Source organism: Zea mays, chromosome 8 (genome assembly GCF_902167145.1).
Source record: "Zea mays cultivar B73 chromosome 8, Zm-B73-REFERENCE-NAM-5.0, whole genome shotgun sequence".
In the NCBI taxonomy this organism is placed as follows: Eukaryota; Viridiplantae; Streptophyta; class Magnoliopsida; order Poales; family Poaceae; genus Zea; species Zea mays.
Window position 1 is genome coordinate 132,030,669 of NC_050103.1, and position 23,328 is coordinate 132,053,996.

A 23,328-nucleotide genomic window follows, 5' to 3' on the forward strand; every position below is an offset into this window, starting at 1 on the left:
GTCCTCTCGCTCCGTGCAGAGGCTCGAGGGCTGCTCTCGCACCCGGCTACGGCCAAACCTGTTGACAGCGTCAACAAACCAGCCTGATAACTTGGAACCCGACCACGCACCCGGGCTACTGCCGGGCCGCAAGAGGGAACGATCAGACTGGCCAAAGCACCACGAAAAGCATTCAGACCTCAGAGGAGTCAAACCACTCCTCCGAGGCCTCGGGGGCTACACCCGGCGAGTGTGCTCGCGCGCACCCACCAGAACAAGGCAAAAAACCGAGAAAGGCTGGTCCCCTCACTGAAAACGCGGCAAAAGCCTCCAAGCGAGTACCATCACTCCCTTCGAGGCTCGGGGGCTACTGTCGGGTTTCCAATATCTAAACGCTAAATCATGTATTTTAAAAAATAAATTACATTATTAGAAAGAAAAATTTGGAGATGTTGTAGAATAAAGGTGTTGGATACCATAATTAGAGGTACCCCCAATGCTCCTAATCACGGCTGGTTAACACCCTCAGACCAACTGACGGGTGCGGTTCAAGCCAAGACTTCGTCTACCCGAAGGACGCGATCTTACTTGAGCCCAGCCTCGGGTTGGAACAGTGGTCCCAGACGAATTCACGCCTCGCCCGAGGGTCTCCTCAGACGGCAGGCGCCCCCTCGGCTCTCCCGAGGCCCCGCTCGAGCAGGCTTCGTCGTGAAGCAACCTTGGCCATACCGCCTCACCAACCGACCGCTTCACAGGCACATTAAATGCGGGGGATGCCTGACGCCATATCCTGACACACGCGCCTCAGTCGGCCAGGCCGAAGTGACCGCAGTCACATCGCCCCTCCTCTTTACTGTCCGATATGACAGGAAAACAGCGCCGCTCGCTCCGCTCCGACTGCCGTGTCAGCCATCCCGGCAGCGACTGACAACAGGTCACGATCAACCACCGAGCTCAAGCCTCGGGCGTAACAGGAAGCTCCGCCTCGCCCGACCCCAGACTCCGGCCTCGGGAGGAGGTCTCCGCCTCGCCCGACCTCAGACTTCAGCCTCGGGAGGAGGTCTCCGCCTCGCCTGACCCCCAGACTCGGCCTCGACCCCGGTCTCGGGAAGAATCGCGTCCTCGCCCGACCCCGGCCTCGGCCACAAGAGAAGTCTCCGCCTCGACCGGCCCTAGGCTCGGACTGACCGTGCTGATAGGGGATGCATCATTCCCCTATTCCTAGCCTACTTAGGCTACAAGGAACTAGACCGGTGTCCCATCTGGCTTACCCCGGCGACGGGTAATGATGGTGCCCCGCGTGTGCCATGACGCCGGTGGCTCTCAGCCCCTTACGACAGCAAGGAGACGTCAGCAGGGTCCTCGCCGCGCTGCCAGCTGTGCTCCTACAGGACTCAGACGCTCCTCCGGCGGCCACGCCATCACATGTACAACGCCCAAGCTCTCCCCCGACGGCCACGTTGGCATGTACACAGGGCTTAGGCACTCCACTGCCGGGCACGTTAGCGCATAGCTATGCCCCCCGTTGTACACCTGGACTCTCTCCTTGCCTCTATAAAAGGGGAGTCCAGGGCCACCCTGAGGAGGGTTCGGGTTCGCGCGAGGGAAGCGGCGTACGAGCCTCTCTCTCTCTCCCTCACGCGACGCGCTTGTAACCCCTACTGCGAGCGGCACCCCTGGTGCAGGATAATACAAGGCTTATTCCACATCTTGTGTTCCATCCCGCGCCAACCCATCTGGGCTGGGACACGCAGCGACAATTTACTCGTCGGTCCAGGGACCCCCCGGGGTCGAAACGCCGACAAAAGGGATATACATTAATCCAAGGTGTAATATATTTGGATCACTTCATGGTCTACCCTATATTTTTTAACAAAAAAAGAAAAATAGAGCATTATTGGAGCTGTTTTTTAATGAATTGAGCTCTATATTTTAAGATAGAGTACTGATTTAAGTTATTGTTGAAGTTGCTCTTAGTGACTGCTGTCTCTAGCAACCTCTCCTAAATTCCATCCTCTAAAGGAATATTATTTGTCCTTTCACTACCGGAAACACGTTCTTTGCCGAGTGCTCAGAGCTTTGCCGAATGCAATATATCGGGCACTCAACAAAGAATACTTTGTCGAGAGCCACCCTCGGCGAACAAAGGCACTCAACAACGACATCCTTTACCGAGTGCAAAACACTTAGCATATAAAGGCGCTCGGCAAAGGCTTATTTGCCGAGCGTCTAGCTCTCGGCACAACAAGGCGCTCGGCAAAGCGCGATCAATAGTCGTCTATTGTTGACGACTGTTAACTATGTTGAGTGCTGGGAAAGGTCTTTGCTGAGTGTCACCCGTAGACACTCGGCAAAGAAAGTGTTTGACGAGTGTTTTCCCTGGATACTAGGCAAAGTATATTTGTTTTTTCTTTTTCTCTAAAGTTTTTGTGGTGTGTTCCAACAGTATATAGACCTACATGTTCAATTTTGGCACAATTATCAAAGTGTTTGCTATACCTGTTAGCTCTAGTTCATTTAATTGAATTTCTTTGGACAATTCAGATTTGAAATGCAAGTCACTCAAAAAATGGAAAACAATGAATGCAAAAATGATATTCATGTTATCGACCATAAGTTACGACCTAATTCAAGAACATGCCAGAAATTTCGGACATCATGTTCACGAAACATGACAGTGAACTTGCGATCCAGTTGTTTTGAAATTTTATAAAACACAAACAAAGTCAGAAAATCATGAAACTTGTTGAGATGTCATGATATCATACGTAAAGGCTCTGATAAAAATTTAACAATGTTTCGCGAAAGTTGTCATACAATATGTGTATAAACCTAGCCGACCTCCATAGAAGTTTCATGATTTCATGTGAAGGCCAACTAAATTTGTACACATAGTGCATGGCAACTTTCACGAAACTGCGTCAATCTTTTATCAGAGTTTCTACACATAATATCATGACATCTTGATAAGTTTCATGATTTTCTGACTTTGTATTTTATACAATTTTAAAACAATTGGATCGCAACGCGGTCATGTTTCGTGATCATGGTGTCCAAAATTTCTGGTTTGTTCCTGAATTAGGACGTAACTTGTGCTCAATAATGTGAGTATCATTTTTTGCATTCACTGTTTTTGATTTTCGAGTGACTTGCAGTTAAAATCTAAATTATCCGAAGAAATTCAATTAAATGAACTAAATCTAACAGGTATTGGAAACACTTTCATCGTCAGTTGGATAATTGTCATTCAAAAATGACATAATATTTGTCCTCCAATCTTCATTGTGAGTTATAAACATTTTTAGAACAATCCTTTCTAAGAGATCCAATGAAGGTACTTTGAGAACCTCAAAGAACACTTTAGGTGGCAGGGGAAGCCCTTGAGCCACAAATTCGGCAAGGATATTGTCATACTCATTGTATAATCTTGGTATATTTTTTACAAAAAAACCTTCAAATGATTCTTCCATTCTTTGAACAATGTCAAGATACTTCTCCAATACCAAATTTTTGGCACTGCTGCTTTTATCAACATACTAGTGATCGCATGAGAGTTGGACTTGAGGACTCCTCACCTAGCACCCATGGGCTAAATGGATAGCTTTGTACTCTGTAATGTTGTTGGTGCATTGGAATTCTAGCTTGGTCATGTACTAAGTTTTTATCTTCGAAGGTGAGACAATGACAGCCGTAGCTCCTACTGTGAAGGAGCCCCATGAGTTGTCATAGAGCAATGTCTATACAACTTCATAATCAATGCTTGATGATTCCTGAGGGCTTTGTGTTCAATCAGCAATGAAATATGCTAATGCTTGACATTAAATGGATGAACGATGGACAAAGTCTATGTCAAACACATTCAGCTTAGCGGTCTAGTTACCGTTCTGCTCAGTGGCTTCTTTGTTTCTTATGATATCCTTCAGTGGTTGTGACGAAGGTACACTGATGTGATATGACTAAAAATAATGTTGAAGCTTACTTTAAGCCATAATGACTGCATTGTACTTTTTCAATTTCTAAGTAATTTGTTTGGATTGCCTAAGCACCTCTGAAATGAAGTATATTGGCACCTACTTCTTGAAACTCTCTTATACCTTCTCCTACACCAGTGTTGCACTTACATTAGAATGAGAGGCAGAGACATATAATATTAATGGATCCCTTAGCGATGGTGGTTTTAAAATTCTTAGCTGGATTAAGTATTATTTCAGCTCTTCAAAGGCTTTCTACTGTGTTGGTCTATCATAAAACCTCCCAAGTTATAGGGTCCACATACATCAATCCTTGTCTTAATGACCTCAGATAGTTATGCACGTGCACTAGATAACTTAATAGGGTCTGTTGAGTTCTATAGAAACTCGAATTTGTCTTTCCCAATCGATAGAACACAACCCATATCATATACATTATAGTAATATACATTTCATACCACATAGATCGAAGAAAAACATGGAAGGATTACAATAACATAATTTACATTCAAATGTTTAAAGTATACAATATAGAAGGAGTACTTATTATTACAAGCCTTGGTAGTTCGAAGTGCAAATAACTTATTACAACATTGGAAGGTAAAAACCTTCCCAAAAGCACACACAACTATTTATCCCCCTCCTAAGTTGGGATCACCTTAATACAACAGAAACAAACAGTATGTTGCTCAACAACTGCAACATGGGTTCAAAGCACCAAAAGTATGAAGGTACTTTCACAAGTCTTACCCGACTAAAGAAAAAGACTCCAAGGATATGCTGGCTTGGGGACTCAAGGTCAAGTTTAACAAGAATCAATGACTCTTTTACAGGAAAGCTTACTGAAAATGAATCCTTAAGCCATATTTTAGTTATCATCTTAAGTTCTTTTGTAAATCTAGATTTGTCTAATCTAGATCATTCACTTGTCCTTCTATTGCTTTATTTTACCAAATTTTAATTTCATTTCTTAACTACGATGCAGGGCAGTGATCAAGTCTCCATATCCGAGGAAGCAACGACAATTCGGATCGACTTAAACCTAGATGGGGATCTCCAACCACACGACATATGTAGCACTTAATACTTGCATATACCAACCCGCCTTCTACTATTTCAAGACCAGAATGGGTTCACGCTACCCGAGAGCATAGTACTCTACCATCCAGCCTCATGCCATGAGTGTACGCGCTACTCCTGCCATCTCCCACTCCTAGTGCGTGGTAGCCATTTTCGTATTGGTCAAGCTGAGATAAGGCTTACCCTGTCCCATACCAGGGCATGTGGCCAGCTAAAAAGTCTTGACCGAACATGCTTACAACGAATAGTCCTTAATCGACACAGATAGTCGTATTCATCATCGCCTGGTCTACGTCTGGTCTCCATTTTTCATACTTGATATTCCGAAACTTTGTACCTGAGAGAGGTACTTTACTTGAATAATGGATTCATCATCGTGAATTATGCCTTCATCATCACAAGTCCATTTTACAAATAACAATATCCAGTGATCAAAATCATTTTTCAAACCCTAACTATAAAGCAGGGCTAAGCATCACTTTTTTCATAAAACAGGTATCAAGGATGATAATCAACTTTTAAGGAAGGTAATACATCAATTGTTTGATCACACGACTCCTATCACCTAATGAATCATAAAAGGTGAAAACTTTATAAACAACAAGGAAATGGTGGATACACGAGGGCTTACCTTGATGTGGAGGAGAGTGAGGTTCCTCAATAAGAATATCACAAGGAGCAGAAAAACCCAAAGCTGGGCACTCATGCTTTGAAAATAGATTCTTCTTCAAGAACAATATCACCCATGTGCTCTACATGAAGTAATAATAATGAATGCTATTATGGAATGCTATGAGGATGCAAATTACATAAAAGGTACAAATAAATTTACTCTAACTTGAGTACAACTTTCCCACACTGTACAGAGAGCCCATACTTTTGTGAACCTAACAAAATTTATTTTAACATTTTTGCATTTTTTCTATAATTTATACTGCATTTTACCGGCTAAAGCTAAATGATAAAAGGAAAACACTGGAACAGGATCTAGGATGAAAGCAGCCTAGTCCAGTCGATAAACTATAGAAGCACGCGCGCCATCCATGGCCCGTGCCTGTGCTGCCCGTTTTGCAAAAGAGATCCTCGGGTTTAAACATACCACAAATGAACCCGAAGCACTATTCACCATAGTTTAAGGACAGAAAACCCTCTACCTCAATCCTATTCTCAAACTTAAGTCCATGACGCCCACCAAGTAGAACACCAGCGATCCAGGGCCAAAGCAGCTAAGGAAGCTATCTCTGGCAATAGTGAGGGTACTAACATGATCCCTACCTACGACGATGGTGGAGATCAAGGTCCGGTGAGCTTACGTTATGACTTAGGAGACAATAGAGTTCAGTTAAAGGACATGGCAAGCATTAGTGACTCACTAGAGGATTGTTGCTCACACAAGGTCAGATGGAGAAACTCGAGATAAACCGGTCGACGAAGAAGTGATCCCTAACAGCATTAACTGGTGGCGCAGCGACGTTCGGTTGACTCTGCACGGTAGAGTTCAAACCAAGACTTCGGTGAGTATCTAGAGAAGGTAGGGAGTAAGAAACAAATGCTAATTCTATGAATAAGACACCGAGGTGGCCTAGCCACGAGAAGGTACTCCACTATTACATCTGAATTTAAGAGGGCAAACACGTAAACCCGAGTACGTGTCAAATGTACGTGTGCTAGGATCAAGTTTCACACATATGATGACTCATGGTACAGAAACGAATTTCACGTCTTTAATATATAATGGAGTTCTGTATAAAATAGTTAAATAATTACATCATACGAAGACAACGGTCTAGCAACCATAGTTGACTGGGAGACGACGACCTAGACCTCTCACGAATCTCATTGTGACATCCTTCATGCCCCTCATCTTATGGTGTCTGTCCTTGACCTCGAGGGGATGTGAGTACAACAAGGGTGAGCTAATATATGTTTATCGCTTAACAAGTTGTGAGGAAATAATGTGCATGAGCTCACTTACAGTGGGGCTCATGTGAAGTGTAGGGCTTACCAAAGGAGATGGTTAAAGCTGAGCATTGCTTTTAGAGTTGGTTAAAGTTTTATTAGCAGTAACTAGTATAAGTAGATACCAACCCAAATAAATAAGAGATCAAATTAATAATAACACCCACAATGCAATTGTCGGCGTTTCGAGACCGGGGGGGTCCCTGAGCCGACGAGTGAAGTGTCGCCACGTGCCCCAGCCCAGATGGGTCGACGCGAGGCCGAACGCGAAGGGGGGAAAGCGAGGAGGCCGGAGATGGGCGTGAGAGAGGTGGAAATCCCGCGGCCTTCGTGTTCGTCCTGCGCCCAGGTCGGGTGCGTTTGCAGTAGGGGGTTACAAGCGTCCACACTGGGGAAGGAGCGAGCGGCCTCACGCGAGCGCCCATCTCGTCCTCGTCCCCGCGCGGCCAACCCTCTCTAAGAGGGCCCTGGTCCTTCCTTTTATAGGTGCAAGGAGAGAATCTAGGTGTACAATGGGGGTGTAGCAGAGTGCTACGTGTCTAGCGGAGGGGAGCTAGCGCCCTAAGTACACGCCATCGTGGCGGCCGGAGAGATCTTGGCGCCCGGTTTGTGTGATGTCGTGGCCGTCGGAGGAGTGCTGGAGCCTGGCGGAGGGACAGCTGTCGGGGCCGTCGAGTCCTTGCTGACGTCCTCTTGCTTCCGTAAGGGGGCCGAGAGCCGCCATCGTCAGGGAGCGTGCGGGGCGCCATCATCGCCTATCTGGTGGAGCGAGCCAGATGGGACGCCGGTCTTGTTCCCCGTAGCCTGAGTCAGCTTGGAGTAGGGTAATGATGGCGCCTTCTGTTGACGTGGCCGGTCCGTGCCCTAGGTTGGGCGATGTGGAGGCTCCTCCGAGGTCGAGGTCGAGTCCGTCTTCCGTGGCCGAGGCCGAGTCCGAGCCCCTGGGTCGGGCGAGGCGGAGTTCGTCGTCTTCTGGGACTGAGCCCAAGTCCGAGCCCTAGGTCGGGCGGAGCGGAGTTCGCCGTCTTCCGGGGCTTAGCCCGAGTCCGAGCCCTGGGTCGGGCGGAGCGGAGTTCGCCGTCTTCCGGGGCTTAGCCCAAGTCCGAGCCCTGGGTCGGGCGGAGCGGAGTTCGCCGTCTTCCGGGGCTTAGCCCGAGTCCGAGCCCTGGGTCGGGCGGAGCGGAGTTTCCTATGGTGTGCGGCCGGGCCTGACTGCCTGTCAGCCTCACTCTGTCAAGTGGCACCGCAGTCGGAGCGGCGCAGGCGGCGCTGTCTTTCTGTCAGACCGGTTAGTGGAGCGGCGAAGTGACGGCGGTCACTTCGGCTCTGTCAGCTGAGGGGCGCGCGTCAGGATAAAGGTGTCAGGCCACCCTTGCATTAAATGCTCCTGCGATTTGGTCGGGGTTGCTTCTTGGCGAAGACAGGGCCTCGGGCGAGTCGGGAACGTGTTCGCCGCTGGAGGGGGGCCTCGGGCGAGGCGGAGATCCTCCGGGGTCGGCTGCCCTTGTCCGAGGCTAGGCTCGGGCGAGGCATGATCGAGCCCCTCGAATGGACTGATCCCTGACTTGATCGCACCCATCAGGCCTTTGCAGCTTTATGCTGATGGGGGTTACCAGCTGAGAATTAGGAGCCTTGAGGGTACCCCTAATTATGGTCCCTGACAGCAATACATATGACAAATTAAGTTTAGTTCCATAAATTATTCATGTGAGGGTACGAGCCGCTCATGACCGTGAGCACGACTGATATACCGGTTTTACACTCTGCAGACGCTGCACATCTTTACCTAGAAGACGTGTTTCTCGATTAGCCAGGGTTAGCTAGACCCTTAAACACTTCCAAGGTGAATGGCCAGGGATCCAATGTGTGGCCTTTCCAAAGTTCCACTAGTTCAAGAAAACCCACTACGGTTTCAAGAAGGAAACATAGGAATCCCTCGTCTGAAATGCCATCGCGTCAGTTCGACCCGAGAACCTCCCTATACTCTACAACGATGCCTCCCCGCTTGCCCTTCCGGATAAGGTAATCTCTCCCTAGCTTTCCTAATTACTTGGCCAAGGGCGTCCCATTCTACCCTTGTGGTAGCACTGTTTTCCCAGGTGGTCGCTCCATTTTCCAATTAAAATAATGATCTTATCATGAACAATAATTAAAAAAACAACATAATTGGAACATGAGTATAATATAACATTAATTTCCCAAAACCAGGTAGATCAATAGCAGATACTACCCAAAAGTTTATTTGTTTGCAAGGTGTGGTATAATAAAAGCTAGGAAAACCTATTGGGTTCCATCAAATTAACCTGAGCACGTCACAGTGATTAACAAGAACATTATTAGGTACAGAGAAAAGTGATCAAGAGCACAACTTGCCTTAGACTTGAGATCCTAGGTACCAAGTTAGTCTTAAGATTCCCGTGACCTCACCGCTATTCGTAGCAATGCATACAAATAGACAAGAATCGTATAAAAATAATAGTACACCAAACATGAGAACAAATAGCGTAAAAATATTCTACGCGCTGCTACGAGAGCGTAGGTTCGAGAATTACCAAAAACAGAGTTACGGTTGAAACGGTACGATTTTCTAAAGTTCTTAGGTGTTTAAACAATAAAACCATATTTCATGTTGATTAATATAAATTATGTGAGCAAAGATATTACTTACTTTATTAAATTTTATTTTTGGTTATAACTAAATCATCTTTTAGTCAATTTAAAATGTCACATAAACATAGATTAGAAAAGTCAATCTGATAAACAAATATTTAATTACTTTTGAAAATACTAAAACAAATGTGGTTAACATGTAGGTAATATTAATACAAAGCTAACACAACCTGAACGGATCAAATCGGGGCTAAAACATGAAAGTTATGATTTATCTAAATCTTTATATTAATTTTATACCAAAATATCAATTCCAGGGGCTTAACTACAAAAATTCCAGGGATCTATTTGTGACATCCAAGGGCTTAACTATTATTTCTATTGCTCTGGATGGACGATAGGTTTATTTCATAAAGTTTCAGGGTCTCTTTAGCAAACCGGTCGTACCGAAGGGGTATGAATCAATATCGACCGTTGGATCAACATTTTGTGGTGCAGATTTAAAAGTGAATCAGTACCCAGTCTCAGCCCCTCGGATCACATATCAACGACCAAGACATGGCTACGGACGAAGCGTTATCTTCTTCTAATCTCGACCGTTTGTTGAAGATCAAACGGTTGCCGAGCGTGATCCCTTTCTCGTCTCCTCTTTATCTATTCCAGGCTCGGCGGAGCGGAGCTCCTGCAGCAGCGCGAATAGTCGGAGACCTCCGGTCCTTCATCCCGAGCCTTAATCCGAGCCCGACTAACCGCAAAAAGGGACTACCATTGTGACAAAGCGATCAAAGATGGACTTACCGGCCAACATGCTGAGTTGGGGGGCGGATTATGGCGCGCCGCGACCGTTAAGCTCTTCTTTTGTCGGTGAACAATTCTGGTGATCACGAAGACTCCCATGATCGATTACTCTCTCGCGCGCGCTCCACCGGTTCCGGTGAAGAGCATCGACCACGCCTGGACGTCGATCGATGGTGGGAACAATGGGCGTCGGTGGTATACATGTCCAAATGGGCATGCCGGGCTAACCCGGCACGGGCCCGTTTTGGCCCGACACAAACAGTAACTGGGCTAGCCTGGCACGTTTACGTAGACGGGCCGGACCGTGCCCGCCCACAGGCTCCAAACAGTGCCCAAGCACGGCATGCCTACCCTTAAACGGGCAATGTCGGGCTTTTAGCCTAATGGGCTAACTGGCCGGGCCGCCCATGAACCTGGATACATACAAAACATAAACAACTAAAATCTGAAAAAATTGTACAACAATTCAGAGCTACGATTACACACATAATGTGGGCAGTAATTCACAAATACACACATGCACATACCAACTCAAATAGAAAGTTAAGTGGAATATTATTGGAGCTGTTAGTGCAATGCTGCCTCATTAAAAACCTTCCTAGGTAAAAACTCACACCTCGTGAGAAAACCCTAGGAAGGAAAAGAGTACAACCATCTCCTAAATGTTCAAGTGTTTAGAGTAGTTTATTACATCAATAGATAAGTAAACAACCACAATGAAGTAAACAGCCACAATGAAAATGGACAGCCTGGCAGAGACAGCTACAAACTCAACTTCTTCCAGGTCTTGATTCTTTATCTTTGTCCTTGTCTCTGTCTTCAACATCAAGGTACATGTTCTCATAGGTTGCTTCAAGTTCCTTCGTATCGTTTTCGACAGTATTCTGCATATGCTTGTTAGCTAGCTCCCAATCCTTAATACAGGATAAGACCTCAACCATATCTGTTGTTAGTCGTCATCGTCGCTCCTCGAGCACCCTGCTATCAAGACTAAAGGTAGATTCTGAAGATATGGTGGAAGCAGGAACAGTCAAAACATCTTTAGCAAGAAGAGCAAGAATAAGATAAGTAAGCTTATGCCTCTGCCACCAGTTAAGAATGTTGAAGTCTGCACTAAATTGGGTGACAGTATCACTGTCTAGGTAAGAAGACAGTTCAGAGATGGATGCTGCGGTAGATGCAATAGGAGTAGAACTACTTCCTAGTACATGATGTCCACCCACAATATCATCATCCCATAAATATCATCCCATGCCTCTTTTGCCTTAGACTCACTACCACTTGCTAGTACATGTTGTCCACGCAAGAGTGTGTCACCATACTTGCATTCATACAATTGAAATGTCTTTGTTAACTTAGCATGAATAGATTATGGAAATCTAGAGTAATTAGTACCAGTTAGACTAGCCAACCGTAGAAGAAGTTTATGAAACCCCCTCATCTTTGCTCTTGGATCCAAAATGAAAGCAAATGCATAAAGAATAGGTATTTTCCTCCAATATTTTAGATACTTGGTTTTCATAGGAATAATGGCTCCCCTAAGCAGATGATCACTCTCAAAAGCATTTAGATGTCTACCAATTTTTAGTATATGATGCAACATTAATGGAGATGTGGGGTAGTAAATACCAGACAGTGCAACAGTTGAATCATAAAATAGTTCAAGAAAAGACAACACCTTATCTGCAATGTACCAATGATCATCTGTTAACAAAGGAGAACCATCTGAACTCAATGGATGATTACTTTGGATAAAGATAGAAAATGTGCTTTTTGTATGGAACAACATGCTTAAGCATCAAGTAAGTAGAGTTCCATCTAACATCCATGTCAACACCAAACTTATGAGGGCGAACACCTTGACTCAAACAGACCATTTTATATGCAGCAATACGTTGATTAGAAGCATTCAAGAAAGTAATATCAGTTCTAAAATCATTAAGATAAGGCTTCATGCGCTTCAAACCAGATTTAACAATAAGATTAATAATGTGGCATGCACATCTTTGATGCAAAAAAATAGACCTCAAATCTTCACCATCATCTAAGTCAAATTGCTTAGTGCTACCAAAGTCAAGGTAACCAGTGAACATAGGTTGAAGAAGGGACATGGCAGTTTTGTTTGATGAAGCATTGTCTAATGTAATTGCAAAATTTTTATCTGATATGCTATAATCATCTACAACCATGGAAACATGTTCAGCAATATTGGAACTAGTATGTGCAGACTCAATAGGTCTTAGACCAAGCAACCTTTTTTCTAAACCCCAATCAGAATTCACATAATGAGCAACAACACTAATGTAATCTTCTTTGGCTTTACCAGACCAAATACCAGAAGTGAGTGCCACAGAAGAAAATGAGGATTTTAAAGTTTCAATTAGACTCTCCATTCGTCCATTGTAATGTTTAATTAAATCTCTAGCAATTGTTTGCCTAGAAGACCTAACAAACCTAGGGTTATGTGCATGGGTGATATACTCATGAAAAGCATCAGACTCGGCAAAACATAAAGGCAAATCTTCTCTAGCTATCAACCGACACATTTCCATTCGTGCAACTGAAGCTGAATACTCCCAACGTTGCACAGACCCATCAGGATTGAATTTAAGGACTGGCTGTACTATGCCAGCTCGATCATGCTCAATCTTAGCTTTACAATGTTGTTGGTGCCTAAGCAAATGTCCATACCAGAGGAAGATCTAGTAGACAAGGTAGTTTTGCAGTATTTGCAAATGGCAGAGACCCTTACCTTCTTACCTTTGTCGTCTACACCAGTTACCTCATCGAAGTCAGACCATACTCTAGACCAGGGGCGGATTTGGGCCCGGGGCCACCGCAGCCCAAAACTTCTCTTTTATATATAGGGTTTTTCAGCCAAAAAATCTAGCTCAAAATACATTTTAGTCCAAAAATGTGGTCTAAAAGACAACATGCTTGCAACGATTGAGCCTGACGCTGGCGGCCTCCCTCAGATGAGAACACAGACTCTTCCAATTATTTCGCAAACCTGTGCGGCTGCGCTTTCTATGTTGCCAGCGGCACTGCCGCCTACCTCCAGTCCTCTACCATTCTCCATGCCTTTGAGATGGCCGGGCGGGCTCTAATTCAGGCATCTGCCACCGCCAGTTTGACCTCCGCCAGTCCGCCTCCAGCCTCCCTGCGACCCTGCAGTAGCGCCACCGTCCATGCAAATCCGCCCTTGCCTTTACATCTTCTCTCAAGCTATATAACTTTCTCAACCTGATTCCCTTTCTTTTCTTATTCATAGGCGAAGGCGGAGTGCCTCCCTGTCCAATGGGTAGCGATTGTCTGTTGCCATGTGCCTGTGATTCTCTTCTATTATGGGTAATTGTTCCTTGTCATAGTTACACTGGATTGTTTTAAATGTTACTACCGCGTTCTTACATATTTATTGTTCGCTAGTTCATTTTTGAACTAAATCGCGAAAAATAAAAAAAACGAACTAGTACATCATTACATGTGTAGAGTGGCCCGGGGCATTAATTTTACAGAGCTCCGCCACTGCTCTGGATGTGGGTAGCCTCTTCCTCGTTCGGGTGTCACGAGTTGTGCTACCACTACCAGTCGCAGTGGGGCTCGAAGACCCTGTCACTGTCCCGGCCATGGTCGGTGTTGGCTGTGGCTCCACCGTGTCGATGTTGAAACAACATCCACATTATGGCCAAACAACGCCATCTCATCCATCTGCTCATTGTAATCCTCAAGTGCATGCTCCGCCGCCTCGGCGGCCGGATCAAGATCCATCTAGGGATTTTGACCGGCTCCTCACAGCGTCACCGGCTCCTCAACGGCCCAAGCCAGCCCTAGGGGTGGGCAGAGTGGGCGGCCGCCCAGGGCCTCCGAAGTTATGGGAAAAAATATATATTAAGTATAAGTATATATTGTGTGTTATGGATATTTAGTATTTGGTTTTGGATCAAACACTATTTAATAGTCTGTTCACTAGATGTAGCTTGTTGGAAATCTAAGAAACAAATCGATGAGCCTATTGCAGTCACAGATAAAACAAATCATCGTGGACTCCTAACACGACGTGGCGACGTCCTGAGTGCATCCTATATTATATGTTATATGTGTGTATTTTTCAATCTCATGAACTAATGATTGTTCATTGATATATTATATGTAGGATTTTAAAGTCAAAATTTTTATCCCAAACTCTTATTTTACTTGGGCACCAAGTGAGTAAAAGGCCAAGATAAGAGATTTTTGAATGGAGTATTGTCTGCTACATGAATTTTCGAGAAAGTCGTAGAGGTGAATTGTTATCCTAATGTCTCTAGTGCCTATCGAATCTTAGTGACTGCTCCATCTACTACCGTAATTTTTTTAAAAACTAGAATTATTGAAAAAACAATTTATGACCAACAATAATGTTTTCAAAAACTTTATATGTAAATATATATTAGATATATAATATATATAGAGTGAGATATAATAGAAGCCTCTAAATTAGGGCATGTTTGTTTCAGCTTATAGATTATATAATCTGGATTATAATCTAAATTATATAATCTATATTATAATCTAGACATATTATAATCTACATATAGTTGTTTGGTAGTTTAGATTATACAAATGTAGATTATTCATAAAAACAGCAGTACCCTTGTTTGTTTATTTAAGGTGAGAAAAGAAGAATGACATATATTGTAATTTATATTTACATAATTATGGATAGTGGGTCTTTTGCCAAAATAATCTCAAATAAGCTACTCTTGAGGAGATTATGAGATTATCATAATATGGTCTTTAGATTATTAATCTAAACCTATAATCTAGGTGTTTGCTTACTTGTTGGATTATTTGAGCTGAATTATATAATTTAGAGAGATTATAATCCGAAAGAAACACGACCTTAGTTTTCGTCGCCCCTAGTATGCATATGCTAGGACCGGCCCTGCAACGGCCTTCAATACATGGTATGCTGCTGTCAGTTGTCACAGGCTCACCGAGTCCTGGACTCCTGGTTGCCGGTTCACCGTCGGAGCCTGACGTCACGCCACACGCCACGCGCGGGTAACACGGCCGGCGCCTGCACGGCGCCCGCGGCTCCGCGCGCTCGTCCTACTTGCCATCCGTCACTGGACGGGCCACGCGACTGCGATCCCTGCCACACGAGCGCAACGCGCCATGGGTCCGGCGTGCCAGTGAGAGCGGGAGAAGCTCGGACATCTCCGGTATGGTTCCACTGGTCCAGGGGACAAAATCTGCTGCCAGTTTCTGCAATTGCTTGTTTTTTTTCGCTGTGTTTTCAGTGGAGGGACATCTTCTCCAGCGATTCAGCGCGGGATCCTGCTGGACTGGCCTGATCCCTCCGTGCTGGTGTCGGCGAGCATGCAAGGAAGGATGCGAGGCGCGCGGCGGAGCGCGCGCGGGGAATCGTCCCGGAAGGCGGCGGGCCGCGAGGTGGAGCCATTCACGCTGTGCGGCGAGATGTCCCATCTCACCAGGGCCACGTCAGAGCCGTGCCGCAGGGCTCGCGGCGCCGCCTTCGCCCGCCGGGCGAGGCCCTTCTCGGCGTACGAGCTGGTGTCGGCGCGGGAGGCCGGCCGCGCGGGCGGCGCCGGGTTCTCCGCGGCCGATCGAGCCTACCTCGGCAGGCAGCACATCCCCACCAAGGGGCCGTGGGGCGTCGACGACGTGGAAAGCGAGGCCTACGTCTCGCAGTTCTCCGCCGATGGCTCGTTGCTCATCGCGGGGTTTCGGGTAGGTGCTCGGTTTTTGCTGATAGCCTGATACGGTTTGATGTTGGTTCTTGTGCTTCTGCTAATGAGAAGTTGGGTACATAGAAGTTGTGTAGTTTAGTTGCTGACGATTCTCCTTTGTGAAAAAATTGTGACGATAAGGGAAGCCGCATCAGAGTCTACGACGCCGAGAAAGGGTGGAAGATCCACAAGGATATAAGCTGCAGAAGTGTGCACTGGACGGTTTCAGATATTGCTCTCTCACCTGACCAACGATTCCTTGTAAGCATCTTTTTTTTTGAGCAAATTCCTTGTAAGCATCTTGAGCACTGGATCTCTTACTGCTATCTGGGGGGCAAGTTGAGCACCAAAAGCTTCTTCTAAGGCATATTTTGCCCCTGCTACTATTCCTGTAAGTTTGGTATTAGCATTACAGGGCTTCAGCTTCCACAAATTTAACGGCTTTTATATATGACTGTGAGTTGGATTTCTGATTTGCAACATGTTCAGCGTGTTTACTGTTTAGGGCTGCCAGTGGCCATACTAGCTGGATGCCTACATGTCATAAAAATCTTCTAATATTGAATGACTCATTGAGAATTCTAATAGCATGGGAGCTATGGCAACATCGAAATGATTGTGTCTTCAATATTGCTTCTCCGTGTGAATTCTTGATCGTGCACGTGCAGACAGAGGAGGAAGGAAAGCTATGATGCGCAGCAGGGGCTCAGAGCTTCCGTAGGTTTTATAGAGCGTCTTGTCCTTGCGATCGTTACATAACTCAAGTGTCGCACGCATGGTCTTAACTCAGTGCTTTGTGATGTTTCTGGTGTGGTGTGTTTGTGTGACTAGTTTTGTACATAGGGTAGCTTTTTTTCTCTTAATGAAATGATAGAAAATAAAGACTAACTGTTTATCTGGTCCATACCCTTTGTTCTTTCAAACCTACAGTCTCTCTGGCTATAATAATTTATCCCTAGTATGTATTCCTTCAAAATTTACTAATATATGGTTGTTATGATTTGCAATTCCGGCAGTTGCTTACATTTTTGTAAGAATCTTCACTAGGTGCAGGAGGTTCTATGCTATAGCGGCAACTATAACTGGGTGTGATGGTTATTATTAATTATCAATATTTCTATTTGAAAAAGATTCAACAATTTATTAGTAGCACTTGATACCAATGTTTATTTCTTCTTGCCATAATAAGGTGATTCTGGATTAGTCAAAAGTAGGCATCCAAGAGGACTGCGACTTTGGTGCTCTGGTGTATTACAGTTATTTTAGTTTACCTTTTAAAGTTTGTTTTTAATCAATTTTATGCACTGCTTTTTCCTGGAAAGGGATCTATCTTGTGGTTTATTTTGTATACAGGGTGTGTTGTTAACTTCACTAAGTCACGCCTCATGTTTTGCATGCCTTTTTTTAGGGGAACATGCCTGTTTTCATCGAGTGCATCTGATCACTTTGCAGGCCTATGCAAGTCTGACACCTATTGTTCACATTGTGAATGTTCAGAATGCTGGAAAGGAATCACATGCTAATATTACTGTATGCTCTATTCCCAAACTTTTTGATCTGTTGTCTCCTATTAAAAACTTGGAAAAGTTTAGCTTCATCCTCGTGCTGAGTTCTTAAAACGTCACTGATGTGCTTGTAATCCATGTCCTGCAGGAAATTCATGAGGGATTGGATTTAACCGGTGGTGATGAGGATGAGGACTTTGGAATATTTTCTGTTAAATTCTCCAAAGATGGTAAAGAAGTTGTTGTTGGGAACAATGAAAAGTCAATATATGTTTATGACCTTTCAGCAAATAAAGTGTCAGCCCGCATCCGTGCTCATAAAGTATGTAACCATCTGATTAACACTACCTTTTTCTTGAAAAACGCAGGAGAACAATATCTTATTTGATATGCATTGTTATGTTTGTTTTCTACATCAGATGGAAAAAAATAATAGTTAGCCGTGTCTAATTTTATCAACCATGCACAAATGCCAATATAGACAGCTACTCTATTCCAGTGCTTCATCATAGAAGCATAGAAGTGTCTGGTGGCTCAAGAATTTCATAGACTAAATTGGATGTACTCTCTAATGATGACATACAATGTTAGTGCCATTGGAATCTATACATAGGCCGCGACCTTAGTTGTCCACGATCCTCTTGGACTAGATTAGAAACCAACTCTAATTAGAGGTTAGAGATAAAACAGAACAAGATTGCATGCATCCAATTCATTTAGAGTTAGAGTCGATTGGAATATTGTAACTAAGTAGGATTCCTCTTGTAATAGGCGGCTCCCGCCTGTACAAATATACAATCCCACCGACCCTAGAGGTCAAGGCAAGCAATTAAAGATTGTTGTGTTTCTTCAATGGTATTAGAGCAAGTCGACATTGACCTCATCAACGACAAGATTCCGTAGCATCATCCAGCTCAGTAGTACTGACGACTCTCTTAGGTCAAAGCATTGTTGTAAAGCTCAACAAGACCAACTTCGCTCTTTGAATTCATGAGCTCTGAGGTGCGCAACTACAAGGCTCCCTAGATGGCATGATTGTAGCGTCCGACAAGATCTCCGTCAAGCAAGATGGCAAGATGATTGACGATGTCAACCCAGAGTACATCCAATGGGTCGCGCTTCAGCAGCAAGTCCTTAGCTTATTCATGACATTCATAACTCAAGAAAGTCATGGGTCGGGTTGCCATCTACGAGACACCCCATGAGGTGTGGTCAGAACTGCAAAAGACCTACGCGTCGTAGTCATGAGCCCGGACCGCGAACACACGGATTGCCCTGACCACAAGAAAATGTAATATGATAATGGCTGAATACATTACCAAGATGAAGTCTTTTGCATATGAGCTGACATTTGCAAAGACGAATGTTGATGATGAAGAACTTGTACAAACCACTCAACACCTCAAAGTTCTACAAATCATGTCTCTAATGCGCCTGATCACCATGCTGCTGCAGCATCGAGCTTTTGGTCCCTCAAGCAGCGAGAAAGCAGTGCAGTGGAACCTTCACATGACTTGCATCATCAGAGTGCTCGGTTTCATCAAGACCTGCAACTCCATCACCTCAATGACGTCATGTTCCCATTGTTTACATAGATCAGCGTCCTCAGACAAGATTACAAGATGAAAAAATTACTCATACTGAATATGGCTATTTTATCATCACTGGTGAACCTCAAGAATGCTATGAATGCTAAATTTGATACGCGATGAGAAATAACACTTGACATCTAGTTGTTGCTGATGAGACCAAGAATGTTATTAACTGCAAGTAGAGATGACAATGGGGCCCTGATTTACGACTCCCCGTTGGGAATTCTTCCATTAGGGGATGAGGATGGGGATGGGGAAGTTTCTCCCCCCACGGGGATGTAAACGGGAAAATTTTTCCACTCGACGGGTAAATAGAGATGGGGACGGGGAAGTATTCCCCATCCCCGTTCCCCGCGGGGACCGCTAAACTTGCACGTGAAGATGTTTTCATATAATAGTTAATGATAAAAATAAATATTTACCTTGCCAAGAGATTACTCATTGTACAAATGTGTTCATTTTGATGTACACATAATTATTTTTTTACATCTGACAATATATATGTGACAATGTTTTGTGTTAATAATAAAGGACGTACATCCTAATTATAATTTAAGGGGGGCACGAGGATCCCCGTCAGGGATTTATTCCCACGGGGACGGGGATGATAAGCTATTCCCCAACGGGGAATTCCCTGTTGCCATCACTAACTGCAAGTGGCTATATAGAATCAAATGGAAGACAGATATAACACTGAACAAATATAAAGCAGGCTGGTGGTAAATGGTTTTAAGGTAGATTATGTGGAGACATTCAGTCTTCTGGTCAAATCATCTACTATCAGGATCATTATGGGATAGAGCCAGTGTGGGAGGCTCTCGCATGAGTGTGTTCTAGGGAAGGATAAACCGAGGAAACCCTTTCATCAGCAAATGTTGTACAACCACAGCTTAATCATTTAATAGATTTCCTGTGAGACAATTTTTTTTTCTAATTCCATGGTGTGGTTCGAACTTGTGAAAAGTACAAAGCTCATATTGCTTAATGATGGAAAAAACACAACCATGCTTGAGTTGGGTGCTATAAATTCATGATATGGTTTAATGTCATAGGACTGGACTGGCAGATAGAAGTAAATCGATATTTATCTCTTGTACGAGTTGTGCTAGGAAAATCATTTTTGTGATCATTTACTTTCCACTGTTTCTCTAAGGCTGATGTCAATGCTGTTACCTTCGCTGATGAAACTGGAAACGTGTTGTACTCTGGAAGTGATGATAGTCTCTGTAAGGTTAGTATTGTCTGGATGTCTCTTATTTCTTTTTGCTTTCCTTGGTCTTCATTAGAATCGTCTGTTTCATCTGTAGATCATACAATTAGCACAAATTTTCTGTATGATACTATGATAAATATAATTAGACCTGAATATGCAATAGATAAAACATTGCGTAATTGTATGGCTATGAAACTTCTTGAAGCAAACAAGTTGTAATACATTAAAAAGGCAGATGGAGACATACCATCTGGATCCTAGAAGGTAATTATGAGGAACTACAGCAAAAAACAACTTCAGTGAATTGCCTATTAGATCATCCATATTTTTTTATGACGTTCCATTCATGCATTCATCATTAATCATCTATGTATAGAGTTTTTCCCTCACTATGTTTTGTGGATTATAACTCTCAGGTGTGGGACAGGCGTTGCCTTTCAGGGGAAAAGTCAGCAGGTATTTTGACAGGTCATTTAGATGGAGTTACATTTATCGATAGCCGTGGTGATGGGCGTTATTTCATCTCCAATTGCAAGGATCAGAGAATCAAACTTTGGGACATCAGGAAAATGTCTTCCGTCGTGAGATCGTAGGGTCTTGCATTATAGCAATTTATTATGTAGGATATTTTTTTTACTGGACCCTAAGCTTCTCTGAAATTTGCTATAGGACATTAAAAATTATTAGGACACTACCTAGTGTCTTCTAGATTTTTTTTGACAGTGTCAGGCAGCAATAAAAAAATTGGACAATGCCTTGAGCAAAATTATCCTGCTATGTACTTTTAAGTTCCATTTCCTTTTTTTGCGGGTCTAGTTTCTATTGTTTTGAATTTGATTCTGTTGTTTTCACAGTCGCCCAGTGAGTCTAGTGGACTGGGACTATAGGTGGATGCCATTTCCATCAGAAGCTCATAATCTTAAGCATCCAGGTGATCAGTCTGTGGCCACATACAGAGGCCATTCAGTTCTGCGAACACTTATCCGTTGCTATTTCTCCCCTGTGCACAGGTCAGGAACAGCAGATATTTTTATTTATGTCACCAGCATACTGAAATTTTCCTTTGAAATACTTTCAAAAGGTTACATTTGTTAGTGGAAAGTTGACCGTTAACTTGAGTAGGAGGCCTTGCAGTTGTGCTACCTGCTTCTAAGCTTGTAATTAGTGATATATAATGAATATTTGGTCTAATTTTTGTATTTATCTATGTAATTAAGGCATTGCTTCGCCTTACGCTTTAGCGCTTAAAAGGTAAAAAGGAGGTCGATAATTAAGATCATACATCTAAAACAATTATCAGTGATGACATGAATAATTTCCATGTTCAGTTCATATCGTTGTGCTTTCTGTTTCAGCACGGGTCAGAGGTACATATACACGGGATCCAGTGACAAGTCTGTACATATTTATGACGTGGTATGCTGCTTCCATCTTCTCCTTGAATTACTCTTTTTATATTGTAATTCTGTGGTTGATAGCCTGCTGAAATCTGAAGTCTGGTCCAGTTTTTAGATATCCAGTTACATTACATCAGCATTGTGTTAACTATAATTTATCAGCTACAAACAGTAGTATCATGATGGTCCCAGTTAGTCCCCATTGGTAACCGACCATTTTTTCCAGAAGGGTCTGTCCGCTTAGGGCTTGTTCGGTTATTTTCAATCCATATGGATTGAAGAAGATTATATGGATTGAGAGAGATTTTGACTTACTAAGTATTGAAACCCCTACAATCCCCTCAATCCATAGTACTGGATTGAAGGGAATTAAATCCCTTGCTAATTAAAATGGAATTGAAGGTGATTTAATCCTCTTCGATCCCTTGCAACATAAGAGCATCTCCAACAACGTGACCTATAGAAATGCCCTATAATTTAAAATAAGTATATTTTATAGAATTTAGGGCACCAACAAAACACCCCGCTCCAACAGTAAAGCCCCAGATCTAGATTATAGGGCAGCCCACTACGGTGTAGTATATTTGAGGCACTTGAGAGGGTGCCCTATAGTTTTTTGACAAAATTTTATAAAATGAGGTACTGTTGGAGTGGTTTTTCCTGTATAGAGCCTCATATTTCAATTTGAGACACTAGTTTGAGGCATTGTTGGAGATACTCTAACAGAGCCTAATGTGGATCCTTGTTGACACAGCATTAGCTGCAGATCCCATGTGCATTGACACGTTTGATCTTTCAGCATAAATATAAATACTTGGTTTGTCCTGCGTCCTTGCTCTGAACCGGCTGAACTTGCTGCTCTCGCAGGTAACCGGGGAGGCTGTCAAGAGGCTTTCGTGGCATGGCTCCATCATCAGAGACTGCACCTGGCATCCATACTACCCAACGCTCGTCAGCTCCTCCTGGGACGGCTTCGTTGCCCGGTGGGAGGCCTCGGGCGACGACGACGACCATTCGGTGCTCGTCGCCGACGAGATGAGAGGAAGCCCTTACTACCGGAGATACGGCGATCCCTTGGTGATGTAGAGATGTCTGCAAAGTGGTTAACACCAAATGGTAGTGAGCATGTACTTTGCTTTGTTGTTTGGGAATTACAACTGAGCAGCATGTACAGTGCCGTTTGGCTCATGTGGTTGTATAGCCTTACGATAAATAATATGTAGGGATACAGAAAGAACACATGAGATCGAAGCGACTTTATAAATCCTATGGAATTTATAGAAACAGACAAGATCCTCTTTCCTTGTTTTTAAAAACTTTATAAATACTTTTTCGAATTTTGATTGGATTGGAATACACCGTTGTTGGATTCAGAAATTATCCATTCATCTCACTCACTATGGGACAATGTACCGCATCCACGGCTGTTCATCTATTAATGGCGGTATTTATCTGTCACGACCACAGGTGACTAAGTGTTCCTAGTAGCTGT

The 23,328-nt window shown here is 43.8% G+C and overlaps 1 protein-coding gene across 4 annotated transcripts; it reads left to right on the top strand.

The window, feature by feature from the left end:
• The first annotated feature begins 15,368 nt into the window (after window positions 1-15,368).
• Window positions 15,369-23,192, top strand: LOC100192041 (transducin family protein / WD-40 repeat family protein). 4 transcript variants are annotated; one of them, XM_008656046.3, is made up of 10 exons: window positions 15,369-15,601; window positions 15,680-16,130; window positions 16,271-16,390; window positions 17,582-17,659; window positions 17,783-17,956; window positions 20,380-20,457; window positions 20,856-21,028; window positions 21,294-21,449; window positions 21,795-21,855; window positions 22,704-23,192. In XM_008656046.3, the coding sequence occupies exons 2-10, from the start codon at window positions 15,759-15,761 to the stop codon at window positions 22,920-22,922; spliced, it is 1,431 nt and encodes a 476-aa protein (XP_008654268.1). In that variant the 5' UTR covers window positions 15,369-15,601; window positions 15,680-15,758; the 3' UTR covers window positions 22,923-23,192. The 4 variants fall into 4 exon arrangements, 3 of the variants coding, with proteins under 3 accessions (XP_008654268.1, XP_008654269.1, NP_001130936.1); XM_008656047.4 differs by having other exon boundaries at window positions 15,371-15,601; window positions 15,700-16,130; XR_004851730.1 differs by having other exon boundaries at window positions 15,372-16,130; window positions 20,856-20,895; window positions 20,976-21,028; window positions 22,704-23,177.
• Window positions 23,193-23,328: the final 136 nt, after the last annotated feature.